This window comes from Globicephala melas, chromosome 2 (assembly GCF_963455315.2).
Source record: "Globicephala melas chromosome 2, mGloMel1.2, whole genome shotgun sequence".
Taxonomy (NCBI): Eukaryota; Metazoa; Chordata; class Mammalia; order Artiodactyla; family Delphinidae; genus Globicephala; species Globicephala melas.
In genome coordinates, this window is record NC_083315.2 from 68,037,333 (window position 1) to 68,055,303 (window position 17,971).

General features: G+C 51.8%; 1 protein-coding gene across 21 annotated transcripts in view; it reads left to right on the top strand.

Annotated features, from left to right (window-relative positions):
• The window catches only part of MEGF11 (multiple EGF like domains 11), a 431,740-nt gene that overhangs the window by 393,200 nt on the left and 20,569 nt on the right, over positions 1 to 17,971 (top strand). For 4 of the 21 annotated variants that reach the window (XM_060294098.1, XM_060294088.1, XM_060294093.1 and 1 more), the window contains 9 exons: positions 2,908 to 3,036; positions 4,216 to 4,344; positions 4,837 to 4,965; positions 5,528 to 5,656; positions 6,970 to 7,206; positions 8,741 to 8,859; positions 11,152 to 11,218; positions 11,843 to 11,944; positions 14,446 to 14,502. In XM_060294098.1, coding sequence (XP_060150081.1) covers positions 2,908 to 3,036; positions 4,216 to 4,344; positions 4,837 to 4,965; positions 5,528 to 5,656; positions 6,970 to 7,206; positions 8,741 to 8,859; positions 11,152 to 11,218; positions 11,843 to 11,944; positions 14,446 to 14,502 — 1,098 coding nt within the window. Of the gene's footprint in view, positions 1 to 2,907; positions 3,037 to 4,215; positions 4,345 to 4,836; positions 4,966 to 5,527; positions 5,657 to 6,969; positions 7,207 to 8,740; positions 8,860 to 11,151; positions 11,219 to 11,842; positions 11,945 to 14,445; positions 14,503 to 14,711; positions 14,876 to 17,971 lie in introns of those variants that run through there. The other 17 variants (XM_060294097.1, XM_060294099.1, XM_060294095.1 and 14 more) reach the window with 13 other exon arrangements.

Sequence of the window (17,971 nt, forward strand, 5' to 3'; positions counted from 1 at the left end):
CAGAGGCAGGGAAGAGCATGCTGGGTGACCTGCTTTTCAGGAAGCCAAAGCTGGAGGCTGAGCTGCAAACAGGTGAGATGCATGTCATCCTCCTGGCAGTGGACCTGCCCTGGAAGGAGCTAAGGTTTTTGCTAGGGAAGAGCACAGGGCCCAAATCAGCCATCGTGCCCATAACCATTAACTATAGCCCAAGGCCAGTGGGTGAGGGTTATCAGTCCCATTTCAAAGATGAGGAAACAGAGACTGAGAGGGGTGATGTGGTTTGCTCGGAGGTACTTAGCCAGTGAGTGGCAGAGCTTCCTGGCTGTGTGACCTTGGGCAAGTTACTTAACCCCTCAGTCCCTCAGTTTCCTCATCTGTAGAGTTAGTAATAATGAAAATATGTAATAATGAGAGTATTACAAGGTTAATTGAACTAATATTTGTGAAGCATTCTGAACAGTGGTACATAAAAGTGCCACAGAAGTGTTTGTTGAATACATAAATAAAACTAGTACCCAAACCCAAGGCTTTGGGCTAGAGAGCCTGGTATTGTTTGTCTCAATTGCTAATCATGTCCAGGAGAGGCACAGAGTGGCCACAGATCCAGGTGCCCACCATCCAGTTGGGGAAGGGCTGACAATATGAGACAGTGTGGCCTAAGGGAGGGGTGCCAGCCCAAATTTCAAGAGATGTGGGCCTGGGGAAGTTGCTTTTCTTTAAGAATCAACACCTTCCCCTGATGCTCAGTGTGGCTCAGCCAAATGAGGGCCTCAGGGATTCAAGGACTTCCTCCCCCATAACAGGGATGCAAGGAGGCCATCTTGGAGGGTGTAGGGCCAGCTGGAACTGGGCTTTGAGGGGAGCGTGTCAAACTGAGAGGAGCTCGAAGGGACAGGGGTCACTGATTCCAGCAGAACCCACTGGAACGTCACTGCTCCTCGGGCCAGTTTTGGCCATTTGGGGAATAGTTCCTGAGTGTTTGTTGTATGCCATGCACTGTGCTGGGCACTCAGACACAACAAAGAACAAGAGAGCCAAGTTCCCTGCCCTCATAAAGCCTGCAGTCCAGAGGGGAAAATTCTGAGCTCAGCCTTTCCCAGCAGAACTTGGGGGCTGGGGTGGGGGGAGAAGGGGCAGCAGTTTATTTCCACATATTCAGCCACTGTGCCTTGAGCACCTGTTGTTTTTCCAGGCATTGTGGGTGTACAGACACGGGTGGAACCCAGGCCTGGCCTGAAATGGCTCACAAGCCACAGTAACAGAAGACCAGGGAAGAAACTAATAGAGGGTCCTAGAAGCTCAAACAGGGACATAGCCTCCCAGAACAGAGAAGAGGGGTGAATCTGTTAGGATTAAGTTCAGCTATAAGTAACATAAAAACCCAAAATAACTGACTTGAAGATGACAAGCTTTGTGTCCCTCACACATTTACAAAAAAACCAAAAAGATGAAAGAAAAGCAAAGATCCAGAAGTAGGCCACTAGGGAGTGGTAGGGTAGCTTACATAGATGTCAGGGACCCAGACTCCTTCTATCTTGTTGTTCTGCCATCCTCAGCACATGGCTTCCACCTCTGAGGAAAGGTAGCTGCTTGAGCTCCAGCTATCTTACCCACAATTCTCATCCATAATCCACATTATTCTTCAACAGGAAGGATGAATGGGCAAATAAAGACACACATTTCCACTTACCATTGGTCAGAATGTAGTCACGTGGTCATACCTCGCTGTGCAGGTGGACATACGCCCAGTTAAAACTACTTCTAAGGAAGAAGAGAATTGATATTGAAGGACTAGCTGTCTACTACAGAGGGATCATCGGGGAGGTGGTCCTTAAGATGTGTCTTGTAGGCAGGGTAGGATTTCCACAGCTGGGCATGAGGGTCAGGGAAATTCTGGGAGGGAACAGCTGGAGTGAAAGCACAGAGGAGGAAAGGCATGGGGTGTTATTTGGAAAGTGGTGTGTGGTCCAATGTCTGGGTGATGAGGTATGTTTAAGTGCTGATCTCTAGGATCTAGGTTTTATTCTGGGGCACTAGGGTGCCACTGAGGATGTTTGAGCAGGGCATAGGAGTGCCATGAAGAGAGCTGTGCTTTAGAGAGCTCAGGCTGTAGGAAGCAGGTGAAGGATGAATTGAGAGGGAATTGAGAGGGAGGTGCTCGGTGAACACTCATATCTAGTCCTCAAGGAGCTTGCAGCTTTGTTGAGGAAACCAGCCCTTCCTCCAGGAACCAAGGAATGACTCCTCCAGGAGGGGCCGGGATCAAAATCCTACAAAGGACTCAAGGTGGAAATACCATGGGAGCTCAGTGGAAGAGAGCACCTTGTGGACCCAGGAGGGCTCTCCTGGGGAGGAGGCTGAACTGAGGCTCAAGGAACAGGTTGGATTTGGAGAGACAGGAAACAGGGGGACAGGGATAGACATTTGGGGCCGGTCCTCCAGCCATCTAACTGCAGACAGACCTGCCACCCTGCATTTGTCCCTCTCCTTCCAGCTATAAACATTCCTGCCCTCGCAGTTGTGAGATCAGTGATGCTGACACAAGTGTGGTAATGGAAAGCAGAAGGCTTCGGGGCAGTGCAGGGACCACTGGACTGAGTGCAGAGGTGGGATTCCCAGCCTCACCACTTCTGTCTGTGAGACCTAAGTCAAGTGATTCTACCCCTATGGGCCTCAGTTCGTTCCTGTCAGAGGGAATCATTACTAGAGGCTCCCGAAGAATGCAGCTGTGGACACAAGAGGGGGAACTCATTGATGTGGAAATGGAGAAGGGTGATGGAGGTGCTGAGGTGGGCAGTTCCCACCCAGATCCGTGACCCCAGATGGCCATGGCTGTGGCCTGGGAACTTCTGGGGGTGTAGCTGTGGGTGGTGGTCTGAGGAGTACAAGTGGGAGGACAGGTGCCAGGCTGTCCTGTGCCCACAGTGTGTGCTGGAGGGCACTTTGGGCAGGACTGTGCCCAGCTCTGCTCCTGTGCCAACAACGGGACCTGCAGCCCCATCGATGGCTCCTGTCAGTGCTTCCCTGGATGGATTGGCAAGGACTGCTCACAGGGTAAGCTGCTGCCCTCTGGGAATGCTCCCCCCGGAATGCCCCCGACCATGGTCAGGCCCAGAAACACCCACTCCCTGCCCAGAACCTCTCTGCCCCTGGTGCTTCTACCTCCCAGGGCTGAAATCTCCTGCAGATAGGAATGTCCACCTGAGTCCCATATAGTCTCTATAGCTAACGTGATGAATTACTAGGATTGATCACTAGCATTATTAACTGTTAGTATTAAAGATATGGGTGTTATTCGTAGTATCATTAATACTATGAACGCTGAGTATTGATACTCCTAGCATCTGATCAAGGAGTAGCCCCTAAGTTTGGATGGGGAGGAAGAGGGAGTAGGGAAGTGAGGGGAGGCCCGGGCAGTTGCCTCACAAGGGTGTCCTCTGGGTGGCTCATGTGACTGATGTCCTGGGCATCATAGGCCTGGGCAGAGCATTGTAGGGGCTGTTCCTATAAGGTGAACCCAATCTGATACAGAGGTAACAGGGACCCCCAATCTAAAGGCAGAGACTCAGCCTCTGCCCTGTGGAGTCCTTGGCTGATGGGTGAGACCCAGCCAGTATCCCTAGAACGGTCCCAGTTAAGATGCCCTGGCCCAGGACTTCCCTGGTGGTCCAGTGGTTAAGATGCTGCACTTCCACTGCAGGGGGCAAGGGTTTGATCCCTGGTCAGGGAACTAGGATCCTGCATGCCAGGCAGTGGCCAAAACAAACAAAAAAACTGGCCTGAAGGCATTTCCATTCTGATGGAGGAGATATCCCTGCTATCCTCCGGGAGCTCATTAGCTCCCTGAGAAGAAATAAGTCCCTTCCCTGGGAAAGTCCCCCCCCACCCCGCACCATCCTCATGGGGAAGTTAGTACACACAGTATTCACACCGTAAACCGCAGTGTTTACAGTTTACCACACGCTCCAAATCATAGTCATTCCCCTAAGAGGGAAGGTTCAGAAGCCCTCAGAACTGGGAGGGTGGGCAGAGAATCCGGGCTTAATGGGAATCCTGGGTGACTGGGTCAAGAGGTGAGTGGAGGAATTCTGGGAACAGTGGTTAAGCCCCGTGAAAGCCAGGAAATGCCACCCGGGGGCATCCTGGCTGACATGCACTCCCCCTTCCTCTCCCTCCCTCTCCGTCTGCCCCTCTCTGCCTGGCCCTCACCCTCGGCATCCCACCCACGCCCAGCTTGCCCACCTGGGTTCTGGGGCCCCGCCTGCTTCCACACATGCAGCTGCCACAACGGGGCGAGCTGTAGCGCCGAGGATGGGGCCTGCCACTGCACCCCTGGTTGGACCGGACTCTTCTGCACACAGCGTAAGCCCCGCCTCCCAGCCTCCCAGCCATTTGGAATCCCATGCTGCGGCCTGCTGGCTGCCGTGGGCATCGTCTGGACATGCAGTGGAGGGAGGGAGGAGGCAGGCCCCAGGGCTCGGAGCTATCCACCCCCACCACCCACCCCTGGGGTTAAAGAGTCTGGCCGGACTCAGGGGGTTGAGGCGCCCAAAGTCCTGGAAGGCCAGAGCTATCGGGTACCCCAGCAATCACCAAGACCAGACCCTCCTTGGACAGGGGGCCCAGCGTGGGGAGGAGCAGCCTGTGGTTGCACAGCAAAGAGACATCAGCCTAGCCTCTGGTTCCAAGGTACCCTCGTCCAAAGGACTCCCTGCCTCTTCAGCGTGAGGGTTCCGAGCGTGGAGCGTGCAGGGTGTCGCTAGTCCTCACCCCATGCTCAGAGAAAGAAGGGGCAGGAGGCAGGTTTGGTCCCAACTGCACCTCAGCAGTTGCCCCCGCCCTGTTTCTCTTCAGGCTGCCCAGCAGCGTTTTATGGGAAGGACTGCGGGTATGTGTGCCAGTGTCAGAATGGTGCCAGCTGTGACCACATCAGCGGCAAGTGTACCTGCCGCACGGGCTTCACCGGGCGACACTGTGAGCAGAGTAAGCTGTCCCGACCCCTGACCCTGGTGTCAATGCCAGGCCTCAGCCTCCTGCAGGGGAAGCCTCCCCCTTTGAGGTCCACCCATCAGGGCCCTGCACTGCCTGCTCCCTTGACTTTTGGAGCAACTCCCAAGGAGAAAACCTGAAGGTTGGGCCTACGTTGGCTTAAGAGTTTCTTCCTTCAGTGGGGGTGGGGATGGGGCATGTGGAGGCAGAGCAGAGCCTTTGCTGGGGGAGGAGCTTAGCGAGAGTAGAGGGAGGCAGATCTTGTTTGATTGATCTTTGAAGCCCCTGTGGCACCCGGCTCAGGGCCTGACACACGGAAGATGCTGTGTATATATGGACCAGGTGAGGAGGAGGTAGGGGTGGGTGTCCCCCCACTCAGGGTTATAGGTGTTCTGTCTAGCCCCAAGTAGCAAACCAAAGCACATCAGGAGCTACAGAGAAAGAGGCTTCGCTCTGTGAGGCAGAACTAATCCTCACAGCTGCCCACATAAGGGATGGGAGGGGTGGAGAGTGGGCGTACCTCACGGTCAACTCCGATTCTCTTCATGCTACACAGGATGTGCCCCAGGAACCTTTGGCTATGGGTGTCAGCAGCTATGTGAGTGCATGAACAATGCCACCTGTGACCATGTCACAGGCACCTGCTATTGCAGCTCTGGATTCAAAGGGATCAGGTGTGACCAAGGTAATACACAGATGGCAGAGTCCCCGGGGAAGGGGGCTATAGAAGGGGCCCCATGGGGCAGGCTCTAGGGAGTAGCCAATGGGACTGACTGAATTTTATAAGGACACTCTGTGACTTCCTTTTATTCACATTGGGAGGAGAGTGGGAGTGGAAAGGGGGTGGGGTGGCTGAGGAGGGGGAGGCTCCAGGCACTGGAAAGGCAGATGGAGAAGGCGGCCTCTCAGGCACCACTTCCCTCTGCTCATCCTTGGCAAGTTTTGTGAGCCAAGGAAGGATGACGGCAAGCCAGTGCTGTGGAAGGGTCAGCAGACCGAGTCGGAAGATCTGCCATTACCTGCTAGGTGTCCTTGGGCCGGTCATTTCCTTTTGCTGGGTCTGTTACTCCACATGTGGAAAGACACAAGGTTCTGCTGAGAGCCAAGGAGCCCAAAGGGGCTCAACCTTGGCTCCAGGTCTATAGTCAGACAAGACCCCATAGTGCTGTTGTGAAGACCAAGTTAAGATAATGTGAGTAAAGGACTCAGCACAGTGCCTGGCACATCAAGTGAGCACTCGATAAATGGTTTTTGCTGTTGGCTGTAGGAGATAGGGATGAGAATGGGCACCCAAGCGTCCACAGTACAGAAAAGGGGCCAAAAGACATTTCCACTGCATTCTGATGGGGGATGAGGGACAGCCCACACATATATCAGCAAGAGGGGTTTTAGGAGCAGCAATCCTGGGCACACTGGTACAGCACTCACAGCTTTCGTTGTCAGTCTCTCATTAGTGCTCACAGTGGGATTGCTGTCCCCATGTTACAAATGAGCAAACTGAGGATTCTGAGTCACACAGTTGGTAGACAGGGAGGGGGCTGAGTCCAGTTTTTCCTGACTCCTGAGAAACCCACTCTACCACTTACTGGTTGTGTGATCTTGGGCAAATTACCTAACCTTTTGGTGACTCGGTTTCTTCATCTGTGAAAGGGAAATAATTAGTTTTTATTTCTTATAGGACTTATAAACAGCTTTTTATAGGGCTGCTGGGAAGATCAAATGAGTTAATATCTGTAACTCATTTTCAGAACAGAGTAAAACACTCAGTAAACATCCATTATTTTGGTTTCCACCTATGATCACATTTGCTCCCTGTCATGACCCTGGGAGGCTACCCTTTGTAGACAGTTGAAGACAGACACGTGAGGTTGAAGGGATGAAGAATAGGGCCAAGACCAGCACCCGGGTCTCCTAACCTTAGGAGTCTAGGCCCCAGGCTGAGGAGATCTGAAGAGCAAGCAGGCCTGCCCCAGGCTCAGCCCCTCCCTCTGTCCGCAGCTGCCCTCATGATGGAGGAGCTAAATCCCTACACCAAGATCAGCCCAGCACTGGGTGCAGAGCGGCACTCGGTGGGTGCTGTCACAGGCATCGTCCTCCTGTTGTTCCTCATTGTGGTGCTGCTGGGCCTGTTCGCCTGGCACCGGCGGCGGCAGAAAGAGAAGGGCCGAGACCTGGCTCCCCGCGTCTCCTACACACCTGCCATGAGGATGACCAGCACTGACTACTCCCTCTCAGGTAAGGGCTATGCCCCCAGCAGCTCCCTCCTGCGCCCCGCCCCCACATACACACACACAGGACCCAAGAGGAGCCACACAGTATTCTTGGGGACACCGGGGTTTACCGCTGAAGGTGGGTGGTCGTGCCTGCAGAGTTGTCTTCTGGGGCTGGATGCTCAGGCTCCCCTGCAGAGATAATGGAGGCGAGGAGCTGGAGCTCACTTGGGAAAGGTAGATGGGGCTCCCAGGGGGTGTCATTTCCAGGATGCCCACTCTGAACAGCTACAGTTAGGAGCCTTCTTCCATTTCCCCAGAGCTTCCCCTCCTCCTCACCGGGCTTTAGTCACAAGAGCACCTACACTAAGCAGTAAATTTCCTAAATGCTCCAGGGGAACCTCTCCCCAGCCTGTGCCACCTCAGGAGACCAGCTGTGGGGCCCAATGTCCAAGCCCTGTCCCATTTTTGTTTCCTTGGTGAAGGCCTCAGAGCACCCCTCCCTCCCAGTTCCCAGAGTTAGGAGGGCCCTATTTATACAGTGGAAGGGGACGGGGCCTGACGTGGGGAAGTCTGAAAGTCTGGGCAATGTCCCTCGAATCAGGCCTGCTGGAACCCAGTCTGTTCACAAATGGGGTAACAACTCCAGCAGGCATTTATCTGGGAGTCTGGACTGCTGCCTTAGAAATAAAAACAGCTTTTTGCTTCATATTTCATTAAACAGAAGAGGTCAAAATGCTCTAAAATTGCCCACAGCCCGGAGCCACAGGAGGGTAGGCCTGTCAGGGTATGCACAAGGATGACAGCTCTCTCCAGCTGGCTCCATAGCTCATGGCTGACCTGCAGCCTCCTGGACCTTGGACTTACTTAGAAAACCAAGATCATGTCGGCCTGCTGACATGTCATTCCTGCTAATTCCATTGCCTACTATTTGCCCAGCTCCGTGCGAGGCGCTGCAGGAGAGCCAGGAGCGGCCCAGGTGCAGACCCTACCTTGAGGAAGTTCCTGGCCTACATGCTGCCCTGGGTTTCAGCCAAAGTAGATATCCCCTGATGAAATCCCAAAGCTCATAGGGAGGATTTGGGGATTTTCTTCTATGACTATAGTAAGCAAGGTTGGCTAGGTTTTCCCATGCCATTCCACTGGAATCTGCAGGAGGACAAGGCTAAGGTCAGGAGAAGTGGGGTTCTCTTTACAGCCTCACTACTGGGATCTGACCCTGGGGGAGGCAGGGGAGGGTCAGCATAGCCCTACATAGTGACTCAGGGATATCTGAGACTGTCAAGTTAACGCTTCTCACGCTGGTGCCACCCTCCACACTGGCAAGCCTAACCTGCAACCTGCAAGCTGCAAGGAGGGCCACCGCAAGGAAAGGGGCAAATCAGGCTCTACACATTTCTAGGGGAGTAGTAGATGCCAGGAAGCTTGGGGGCTGGGAGACTTGACTTGTCTCTCTTTGCAGAGCACTTTCGAGGCAGCCCAGCCCAAGCATTAGTTTAGGGGTGTCTCATGCCAGGGCCAGGGATGTGATGGCATGTGGCACCTTGTTCTCTTCCCAGATTTGTCTCAAAGTAGCAGCCATGCCCAGTGCTTTTCCAATTCCAGCTACCACGCACTGGCGTGCGGGGGGCCTAACACCAACCAGGCCAGCACTCTGGACAGGAACAGCCCCACCAAGGTACCGGGCCCCTAACTCCCCAGCCCCCATCCGCTGTCTACGCACTGAGCCCTCACCACTGCCTGGGAAGAAACTGCACCACCACCACCCCGCCCAGGGTCTGTGTGGAACCAACTGCCAATACAATACACATTGCCCTGTGATCCCATGTAAACACTCTGTGAAGCACGTAAGAGGAAGCCACCAGGTTATATGGAGCCAACAAGTGCCATGTAACCAGGACACGTCACATGTAACCAACTCACAGCATCACTCGATATAACATACACCCCCATACCCTGTGTGGAACCGGTGGGTACCAAGTCATGTGATCATCAAGTAATCATGTGTAGCCTTGTCGCACATAACCATGTAACCACTTTTGCCTCATGTTAACACATATAATCAAAACACTACAGAATTAATCACTACAGTATGTTACCAGCACCAAGTGTGCAGCCAGCACATTATAGAGTAACTACTACTACTTAGGTACCACCTTACATACTGCATGTTATCAGTACACACCCACAACCATGTGTTGCTATCAGAACCATCACAAGGGACATGGAACCCAAACATCAGATCAGTCACAGCCAAGTGTTCCCATTAACAGTGAGTCCTGCAGGCCTTCAAGGTCAGGTGTGTACCACCCTGGACAGGGCCTTTCCTCACAGCTCCCAGCATAACACTGGCTGATGGCAAGACGTCCTCGTACAATCACAGGCCCTTGGGCAAGGATGTCTCAGCACACATGTGTAGTGAGCACCCCCTGGTGTGCCAGGATCCATAGTGGGCAGATGAGAGGTTCAGAAATGAGGGACAGCCCCAAGGACCACAAGGTCAACGGGCTCATGCTGCATACCTGCGTGCACACACACACGCTATGGCAGGACCATGGGGGGCTAACCCCATCCTGGGCCAGGAACATGGCCAGGAGCAGTTTTCATCCTCCAGGTCTGTGCCTTATAGAGCTCTAGGGATCCTTTCTCCCCATCTGCCCCACAGAAAATGTCCACCAGTCCACGGACCATGGCTGCTGCCACAGCCCTGGTAGCAATACACCCTGAGCCCCCTAGCAACAATGACACAGACCCCATATAGCCCCAGGAGCCACCCCTGTCAAGCCAGCACCCAAAGGCCCTCTTCAGGGGCTCTCAGCCTCAGTTTTCCAATAGAATGGCAGTGCTGCAAGCAGGGGTACCTCGAGGTCTGTATGCAAAGCCTGTGGCCGTCAGCCCCACACCCAGCTTCACAGCTTTAGGCTGATCTGAGGAGCCAAGGGAAGGGAATCCAGGAGCTTCCCAGCAGGAGGTCCTTGATTAACTAGAGCCACATTATCAAGGCTACAGCAGGTTAGAGGCAAAGGACGCCAGGGGTGAGAGACAAAGTCCCTTGTGGCCATGTCATTCTTGGTCTCATGCTGACAGGGAAGCACCAGCCACCCTCTGTCACTCAGTAAGGGGGTGGAGTTACTACAGAGTAGCCCACTTGGTGACCCTCTGGCTCATTTCACCCCAGGGGCCCAAAGTAGTTCTGTGTGGTCAGGGACCCCTCAGCCTGGCAAATTTTTAGCAAGGGCAGGCAGCTGTGATGACATGGAAAGGACATGGGTCTGGGAGCTGAGACCTGAGTTGTAGACCCAGCTCTGTCACTGCCTGTGTGTGTGACCATGAGCGGGGCCCACAAGCAGGACTAAGGTCCCTAGCTGTGAAATGAGAACAACCATCCTTGCCTCATATGAAGGGCAGCTGTGAGATCGCAGGAAGAGAAAGGGTTGCGCCATAAGGCCAACCTACCCTGAAGCTTTCTTGGTCACATGAAAGGAAGATTCTCACACTCAGCCCAGGTCAGGTGGCAGAGGTGACAGTGATGCTGCAGGCAGCCTCGGCACCCGGCTCTGTGCTGGAGATGGCCTCGTGTTGCAGCTGAGACGCTGCCAACACCCCTTTCTCCTGCAGCTCAGCCCCATCCAGCTGACCTGCTTTCCCTGTCAGGGCCAGCTTGGCTCAGGCCAGTTCTTGGCTCTCAAGAGGCCCTTCCCTTTGCTCCCCTGTGTCCCAGGGGCCCAAGAGCCTTACAGCTTCAGCCAGACTGCTTAGATGGGGGTATATGTTCTGTTCCCACTGGCCTCAGCCACACCACGGTGGCCTATCATAGAACACCTAACTCTCCCTTTCCCTCAACGACCTAGCACCTAGGTGGGTCAGGGTCATCACAGGGGTGGGTGCATGAGGGTGGGCAAAAGCAAAGGCTGGGCAGGGGCATCTCAAGGGCACTAGATAGTAACTCGCTCTCCTACTTTCCAAACAGCTCAGTAACAAGTCCCTTGACAGAGACATGGCAGGCTGGACCCCCTACAGCTATGTGAACGTGTTAGGTCAGTAGTGGTTTGAGTCTGGTCCCTTGCCATCACATCCCACCCTCTTCTCCTTCTCCCATATTGACAGGGGCCCATCCCAGCTCCCTGGGAGAGTTAGTAGATAAATCTTAAGCATGGTTTCCCCCAGGGTGAAGGGGTGTGGGGAGGAAACCCAAGCCCCTATCTCAGCTCTTATAAGCAAATGAAGTCCAAGAGCCCTTTCATTCCTATGTTAGGGGATAGGGAGAGAGTGGCTATGACCCAGGGACCACAAGGGAGAAAGCTAGGGCCCAGATGTGGGGATTCAGGTTGGAAGCAAAAGATGCACTCACCATCTGGGAAAGGGACCCCTGCCTGAGCCAGGCCCCACCAAGGTGCCCCTTTCAAGGGCTCATTCCCTCTGCCCCACTGCCCTGGCAGACACCAATTCCTATGGGGGTGAGGGGTGGGGAGTGAGGGGTAGCAAGGCCAGTGGCCTCAGCTCTAGCAAATCCCTCTGGCCCTGCTGGCTCTAGCGCCTTTGGATGCTACACATGGAAGCCCTAATTCCTTCCAACCTGCCCCACCCTGACCCTCATCCCCCAACCCCTGCCATACCAGGGCCCTGGGAATAATGGCTCCTCCCTGTCATCCTCTCACTAGACTCCCATTTCCAGATCAGTGCCCTGGAGGCCAGGTACCCGCCCGAGGACTTCTACATTGAACTTAGACACCTCAGCCGCCCCGCTGAGCTACACTCACCAGGTTAGACTCCCAGCCCTACCCTCTATCCCCTGGACCCCTGAGGTTGTCATACCAGACCAGACCCAGCGCCTACCCTAACCCCCACTCCTATCCTTTAACTTACCCCCATGGTCCCAGAACTCTCCCTGCTGAGCCCCTTCCCTCCGACATAATTAATCTACAAGCCCGATTCCCTATCTGAAGAAGGAAGCCTGTCTGGATCCCCCCAGTCACCCCTTCTCCTCCTATCATGGTCAGTGGATATGGACAAACTGCAAGTAGTATTAGGTGAAGGGAACACAACATAACCGCACTCCCTGCAGACCACAGAATACAACCCAAAACCACTGAGAAGTGACTTGGAGATGGTGACATCTTTGGGATTCTTTGGGCCCGTGGATGTGAATGACGGAGAGTTGGTTCTGTGGCCAAAAAGCCCAATGTCCCTCAGAGAGAGACCCCAGACTGGCTCTCCCAGATCATAGGGTAGGGTGCCAGTAGGGATCTAGAGAGGTTGAGGCAGGATGTGTCAACCAACATCCTCTGTGCTCATATATTAGGCTCAAACCTGGTAGCTTGGGAAAGATGCAAAAAAGAGACTTGGAAAATCAGTCCTGCTATGGGAGGATGTGACGTAGGAGTTACAGAAGTAGGTGCAATGAATAAACAGAGAATTTGGCCTCCCTACAAAGTAGTCCTGCCCTAGATGGCACACTGGACAACCTGGGCCTGAATTCAGGCTCTAGCTGGTTTCTAGAGCTCAAGTGAAATGCAGCTCTACCAACCCCTGCAGGTCTCTGAGGCCAGTAGCAGTAAGAAGAGCAAAGGTTCTAAATCCATCTACCTGTTAAGTAGGCATGGGCTTCACATACCCTGGGCTTATACCCAGGAGGCTGTGCTCCTGGCTGTGAGCCCCCTAAGCAGTGCTCAGGACATTCAATAACCCCACCAAATACAATCCCCCGACACACACACTACCACCACCCTGCACCTCTTTCCATTTGGGAGCATCCTCTGGGCTCAGCCCAGATTTCTCCCTTCAACCACTGTAGCCAGAGCCACCACACGCTGTCATTTTCGCTTACACTGTGGCAGGCTGGTGGCCAATGGGAGAGAATACTTGAGAACATCTGAGCTCTACGCAGAACTCAACTTCTCACTTGTCGGTGTGATCTCAGACAAGTCACTGCCCTTCTTTGAGCCTGTTTCCTGTTCTCTAAAAAGGGAAAAAGTTAACAGCCTAGCCTCCCTCCCTCAGGGAGGGCAAAAGAAGCCCTGGTCTAGAATAAAGTGCTGAACTGACACCAGTGATACAGACTGTTACAGTCATGCTTCTGAAGGGTACAGGTACCTACAGGCCCTTTGGAGAATAGCAAACTTGAGAAAAACTTGGATCTGAGTCTGCTCTATCACTGAGCAATGTGTGGAAGGAAGGGAGATAGGAGTAGGCTCCTGCAATTTCAACTAGGGACCTCTATATGGAAGAGGTATGGGGATGTATCTAAAGAGCCATGGGTTGGTCTTCAGTGTCAACAACTGGGGAGAGTCAAGTGCAGTCAAACTGTATTTTAGTAAGCACTTGCTGCATGCCTTGCCTGATATGGCATTCTCAGTTAAAAGCTGAAAATAATGGCTTCGTGAGCCCAAGTCATCACTGTCCCAAATTTAAAGTATCACATAATTTCTTTTCTGGGATCACCAGTAGCAAAGAACCAGAGCTTGGTCGCTGAAGCTTTGTGTCCTTCCTGCCTCTGGCTGGGGCTCAGAACCATGCATTGTGGGAGCCTAGGATAAACTGTGACAGCCAAAAGGGAAAAAAGAAATCCTTGGGACTGAAAAACACTGGTAGTATTGTTCAAATACAACTCTCAATTATGTGCAAATAGTCCACCCAAAAAAAGTGGGGCAGGGGGAGGGGGACTAAGCCAGCTGACTATGTAAGGGAATGACTATACATCCTGTAGAGATGACCAATGAAGAACCTCAGCTACCTGTTCACCTCCCTCTGGCTCCCCTCAGTCGAGCTTTGGATCCAGAAGGGGAGAGGGAAGACCAGAGCTACAAGGTGAGAAACAGTCTTCACCCCCTCTCCGAAGTCCAACAGAACTGGCACTGGGAATGTCATACACCCTTCCCCCAAGCTAAGAACTGGTTCTGATTCATTCCTTATCCTATACTTTTGGAGACTGAAACTTCACCTACAGTGACTGTAGGTGGCATCAGAACTGCCTTTGATCACCTCCTGGAAGACATTCCCCTCAGAGTGAAGGTTAAAGAGCAGTAGTGCTAAATATGCCAGGGGGTGCTGTAGCTCATCATTTATGCTTTAGGAGCTTTTAAAGAATTCCTGTATGGTCAAGATGATTTAGAGTAGATTAAACCCAGAATAATTTTCTAGCACTAAAGAACTATTTATTTTCTGGGTAGGGGAGAAAGAAAACAAACAAACAAAAGAACTCATGCAGTCTAGGTAAACCTCATTCACCCCTATAATTTTCTTTCCTTTTACTGTTTTTATGCAGGTGCTTGTAGAATGGATAGACGTCAGAACACATACATTATGGACAAAGGCTTCAAAGGTACAGTATCTAATCCTGACGTCCCATTAGAAAGGGCTTAGCAAGAAAAAGAGTGCAGATCTGAAATGGCCAGTTCTACCAGGTACAAACTGCGCATCTCTTCCCCCACCCCCCCAAAAAATGTTAAAGACCACAGGACCTGGGGCTGCTGGGTAGCTCTGCCCAGGAGGAGCAATCATAATAATAATGATTTCATCTTTTGATTTCAGTTGCACCTGCTTAGGAAACGCTTATGGGTTTTTTATAGATGCCAACTAAATGTCTTCGGAAATGTAGAACGTCATTATCCAACCAATTAGTACAAGTTAAATTGATTATAAAATCTGAAATAAAGTCAATCTACCTGCCCCAGAGGCCTCCTGTCATTGCGCTGGTAAGGAATGCCACCCTGCACCTTCTGGCTTTCTGGGGCACAAGGAATGAAAATAATACCTAGTGTTAATATTGTACGGCACTCCACCCTCACGAGATCTCTGCCCCAGAGAAAAGAGAAGCCAGGACTAATCCCTAACACATAGGAACTGCAAGTTGGATCATCCTTCTAGGAAGTATACAGGTGAAGCCAAATATGAAAGGTCAGGTCCTGCCCCAGGCTTAGGGCCTAGGTTTAAATAACAGAAATGTGTGAAACAGGTGGCTTTGAAATTGTCACTTATTAACTATGACCAACCACCGTAAGGCACAGTTTTCTCAAATTGCAAGGTTGGGATAAGTATGCCTGTCCTATGATCTAACAAGGTTATCCTGAGTATCTAATAAAAAACACAGATCAGAAGTGTTTCTGCATATTGTAACGGGTTATACTAATGTAGTAGAGTTGTCCTTGTGTCTCTGAGGACTATTTAAGAGTCTCAGCCAAACTGAAAGAGATATGACTTACAGCAACGATCCCAGTGGATATCCTAAACCTAGCTGTGTACCAGAATCACCTGGAAAGCTTGTTAAAAATACATATGTTCACCCCCCAACTCCCCAAGATTCTGATGCCATAGATCTAGAGTGGGACCTTTTGTGACAAATGCCTCAGGGCATCCTTATGTAGCGTATCACCTAACACTTACAAACCCCTAAGTCTAGACTGACTCAGATTTCCCAGATTACCCTTCTGGTCTTTCAGACTTAGCCTTAGGTACACCTGAGACACCACTTTCCTAACCAAGGAGAGCTAGTCGTCTTCAACCTTTGGTGGGGTGGTTATTAGAAGTGGGGTGAGAAAAAAAAAGTGGGGTGAGCTAGGGGTGGATGGTGGTGAGAATTGTGTTCTGAACAACAGAGCAGGAAGGACAAGTCTCCACCAGCACGTGTTAGGATGTGCACAGCCCAAGACAAGGATGTGCACAGCCCAAGAGAACGATCTGAGGACAGAAGGTCACCACCCATAGGTCACTATGCCCTTGGGATCATCATTCTGGCAATTTTTTGTTAGTTTTGACTTAAACCACCCAAATGAAAGGAAGCGCCATTACAGTAGATGAAGCTAAACAATAGAAAACAAAACTATACTGTCTTATCACTGTGACCTGGGACCTCAGTTTCTTTCTCAAGGAGGAATGGGGACTGGACAGAAACATCTCTAAGGACCTTTACAGCTCTGAGAATATGCATGACTCAAGCATGAATGAATTCAGACAGGCCCAGACACCTCAATAAATGAGCACACAACTTCCCTATGCACTTCATTGTCCTACGCATTGTGATTATAGTAGTTACTCGCAGCCATAAATGTAAAACAAAGTTAAGGACTCAGCCATGGCGTCATTCATTCCTGTTTTGTGGGATCATATACCTGAGTGTCTGAGTGCAGGGGAGACTTGGAAGCTAGCAGCCAGGTTTCATTTCACCACTCTGGCTATAATTATCCTTTAAACTGGAGAGAAAAGATGGCTATGTAGGCAAATGTACCAACAGGTGTTTGTTAGGGACCAACACACCAGAACAAGAGGAAAATGGAACATCACAGTTAAGAGCTTTACAGAAATACTTATCAAAGACATGGAAATAAACCCCACTAACTGGCTGAACTCCCCAGATAAACATATAATAAACTAGTTTGTACCAGGAATGGAATTATTTCCTAAAACTACTGGCCCAAACCAAATTATAACCACTAAGAGTTAAGATAAAGAGTCTTAGGGCTTCCCTGGTGGCGCAGTGATTGAGAGTCCGCCTGCCGATACAGGGGACACGGGTTCGTGCCCCGGTCTGGGAAGATCCCACATGCCGCGGAGGGGCTGGGCCCGTGAGCCATGGCCGCTGAGCCTGCACGTCCGGAGCCTGTGCTCCGCAATGGGCAGTTAGAGGCCCGTGTACCGCAAAAAAAAACCAAAAAACAAAACAAAAGAGTCTTAGTGTTCTCTGAACTCAGTGGGAAAGAGCCCTGGCCTGGGAGTTAAAAGATATGGGTTCTAAGGGGAATTCCCTGGTGGTCCAGTGGTTAGGACTTGGCGCTTTTACTGCTGGGGCCCGGGTTCAATCTCTGGTCGGAGAACTAAGATCCTGCAAGCTGCACGGTGCAGCCAAACAAAAATTTAAAAAAAAAAAAAAAACAAAAAAACACAAACGGGCTTCCCTGGTGGCGCAGTGGCTGAGAGTCCGCCTGCCGATGCAGGGGGCACGGGTTCGTGCCCCGGTCCGGGAGGATCCCACATGCCGCGGAGCGGCTGGGCCCGTGAGCCATGGCCACTAAGCCTGCGCGTCCGGAGCCTGTGCTCCGCAACGGGAGAGGCCACAACAGTGAGAGGCCCGCGTACCGCCAAAAAAAAAAAAAAAATTGGGTTCTAGTCCTGGTTCTTGCTGTGTGGCACTGATTAGATCACAGTGTTGTTTTCTGAGTCTTGGTTTCTTCCCCTATTAGAAGGACAGGGTTGGGGATCCCCTGGTGGCGCAGTAATTAAGAATCCGCCTGCCAACGCCAGGGGCATGGGTTCGATCCCTGGTCTGGGAAGATCCCACATGCCTCAGAGCAACTAAGCCTGTGTGCCACAACTACTGAGCCTGCGCTCTAGAGCCTGTGCTCCGCAACAAGAGAAGCCATCGCAATGAGAAGCCCGCGCACCGCAACAAAGAGTAGCCTCCACTCACCACAACTAGAGAAAAGCCCGCGCGCAGCAAAGACCCCACACAGCCATAAATAAATAAATTTATAAAAAAAAAAAGACAGGGTTGTGCAAGCACTATCTCTAAAGCCCTTTCCAGCTCTAAGCATCTAATCCAGTCAATGCTCCCTTTCCCCTGTTACTTACTAAACACCTCCACTCACTGTCATCTGGAGGTTGCGCGAGATCACTCATACCGCTGTGCTAACCCCATTTTACCTCTAAACACCTTTCCATCTCTCCTTCCCCTGCTCCCCTCTCAGCAAAATTATTCTGCAACAAACTGCCTCATGTCAACACTTATCTGTCAGGCATTTCAAAGTGCTATAGAAGAATCCTCCCCACTACTCTCCATCACCTTAATGATCCTGAAA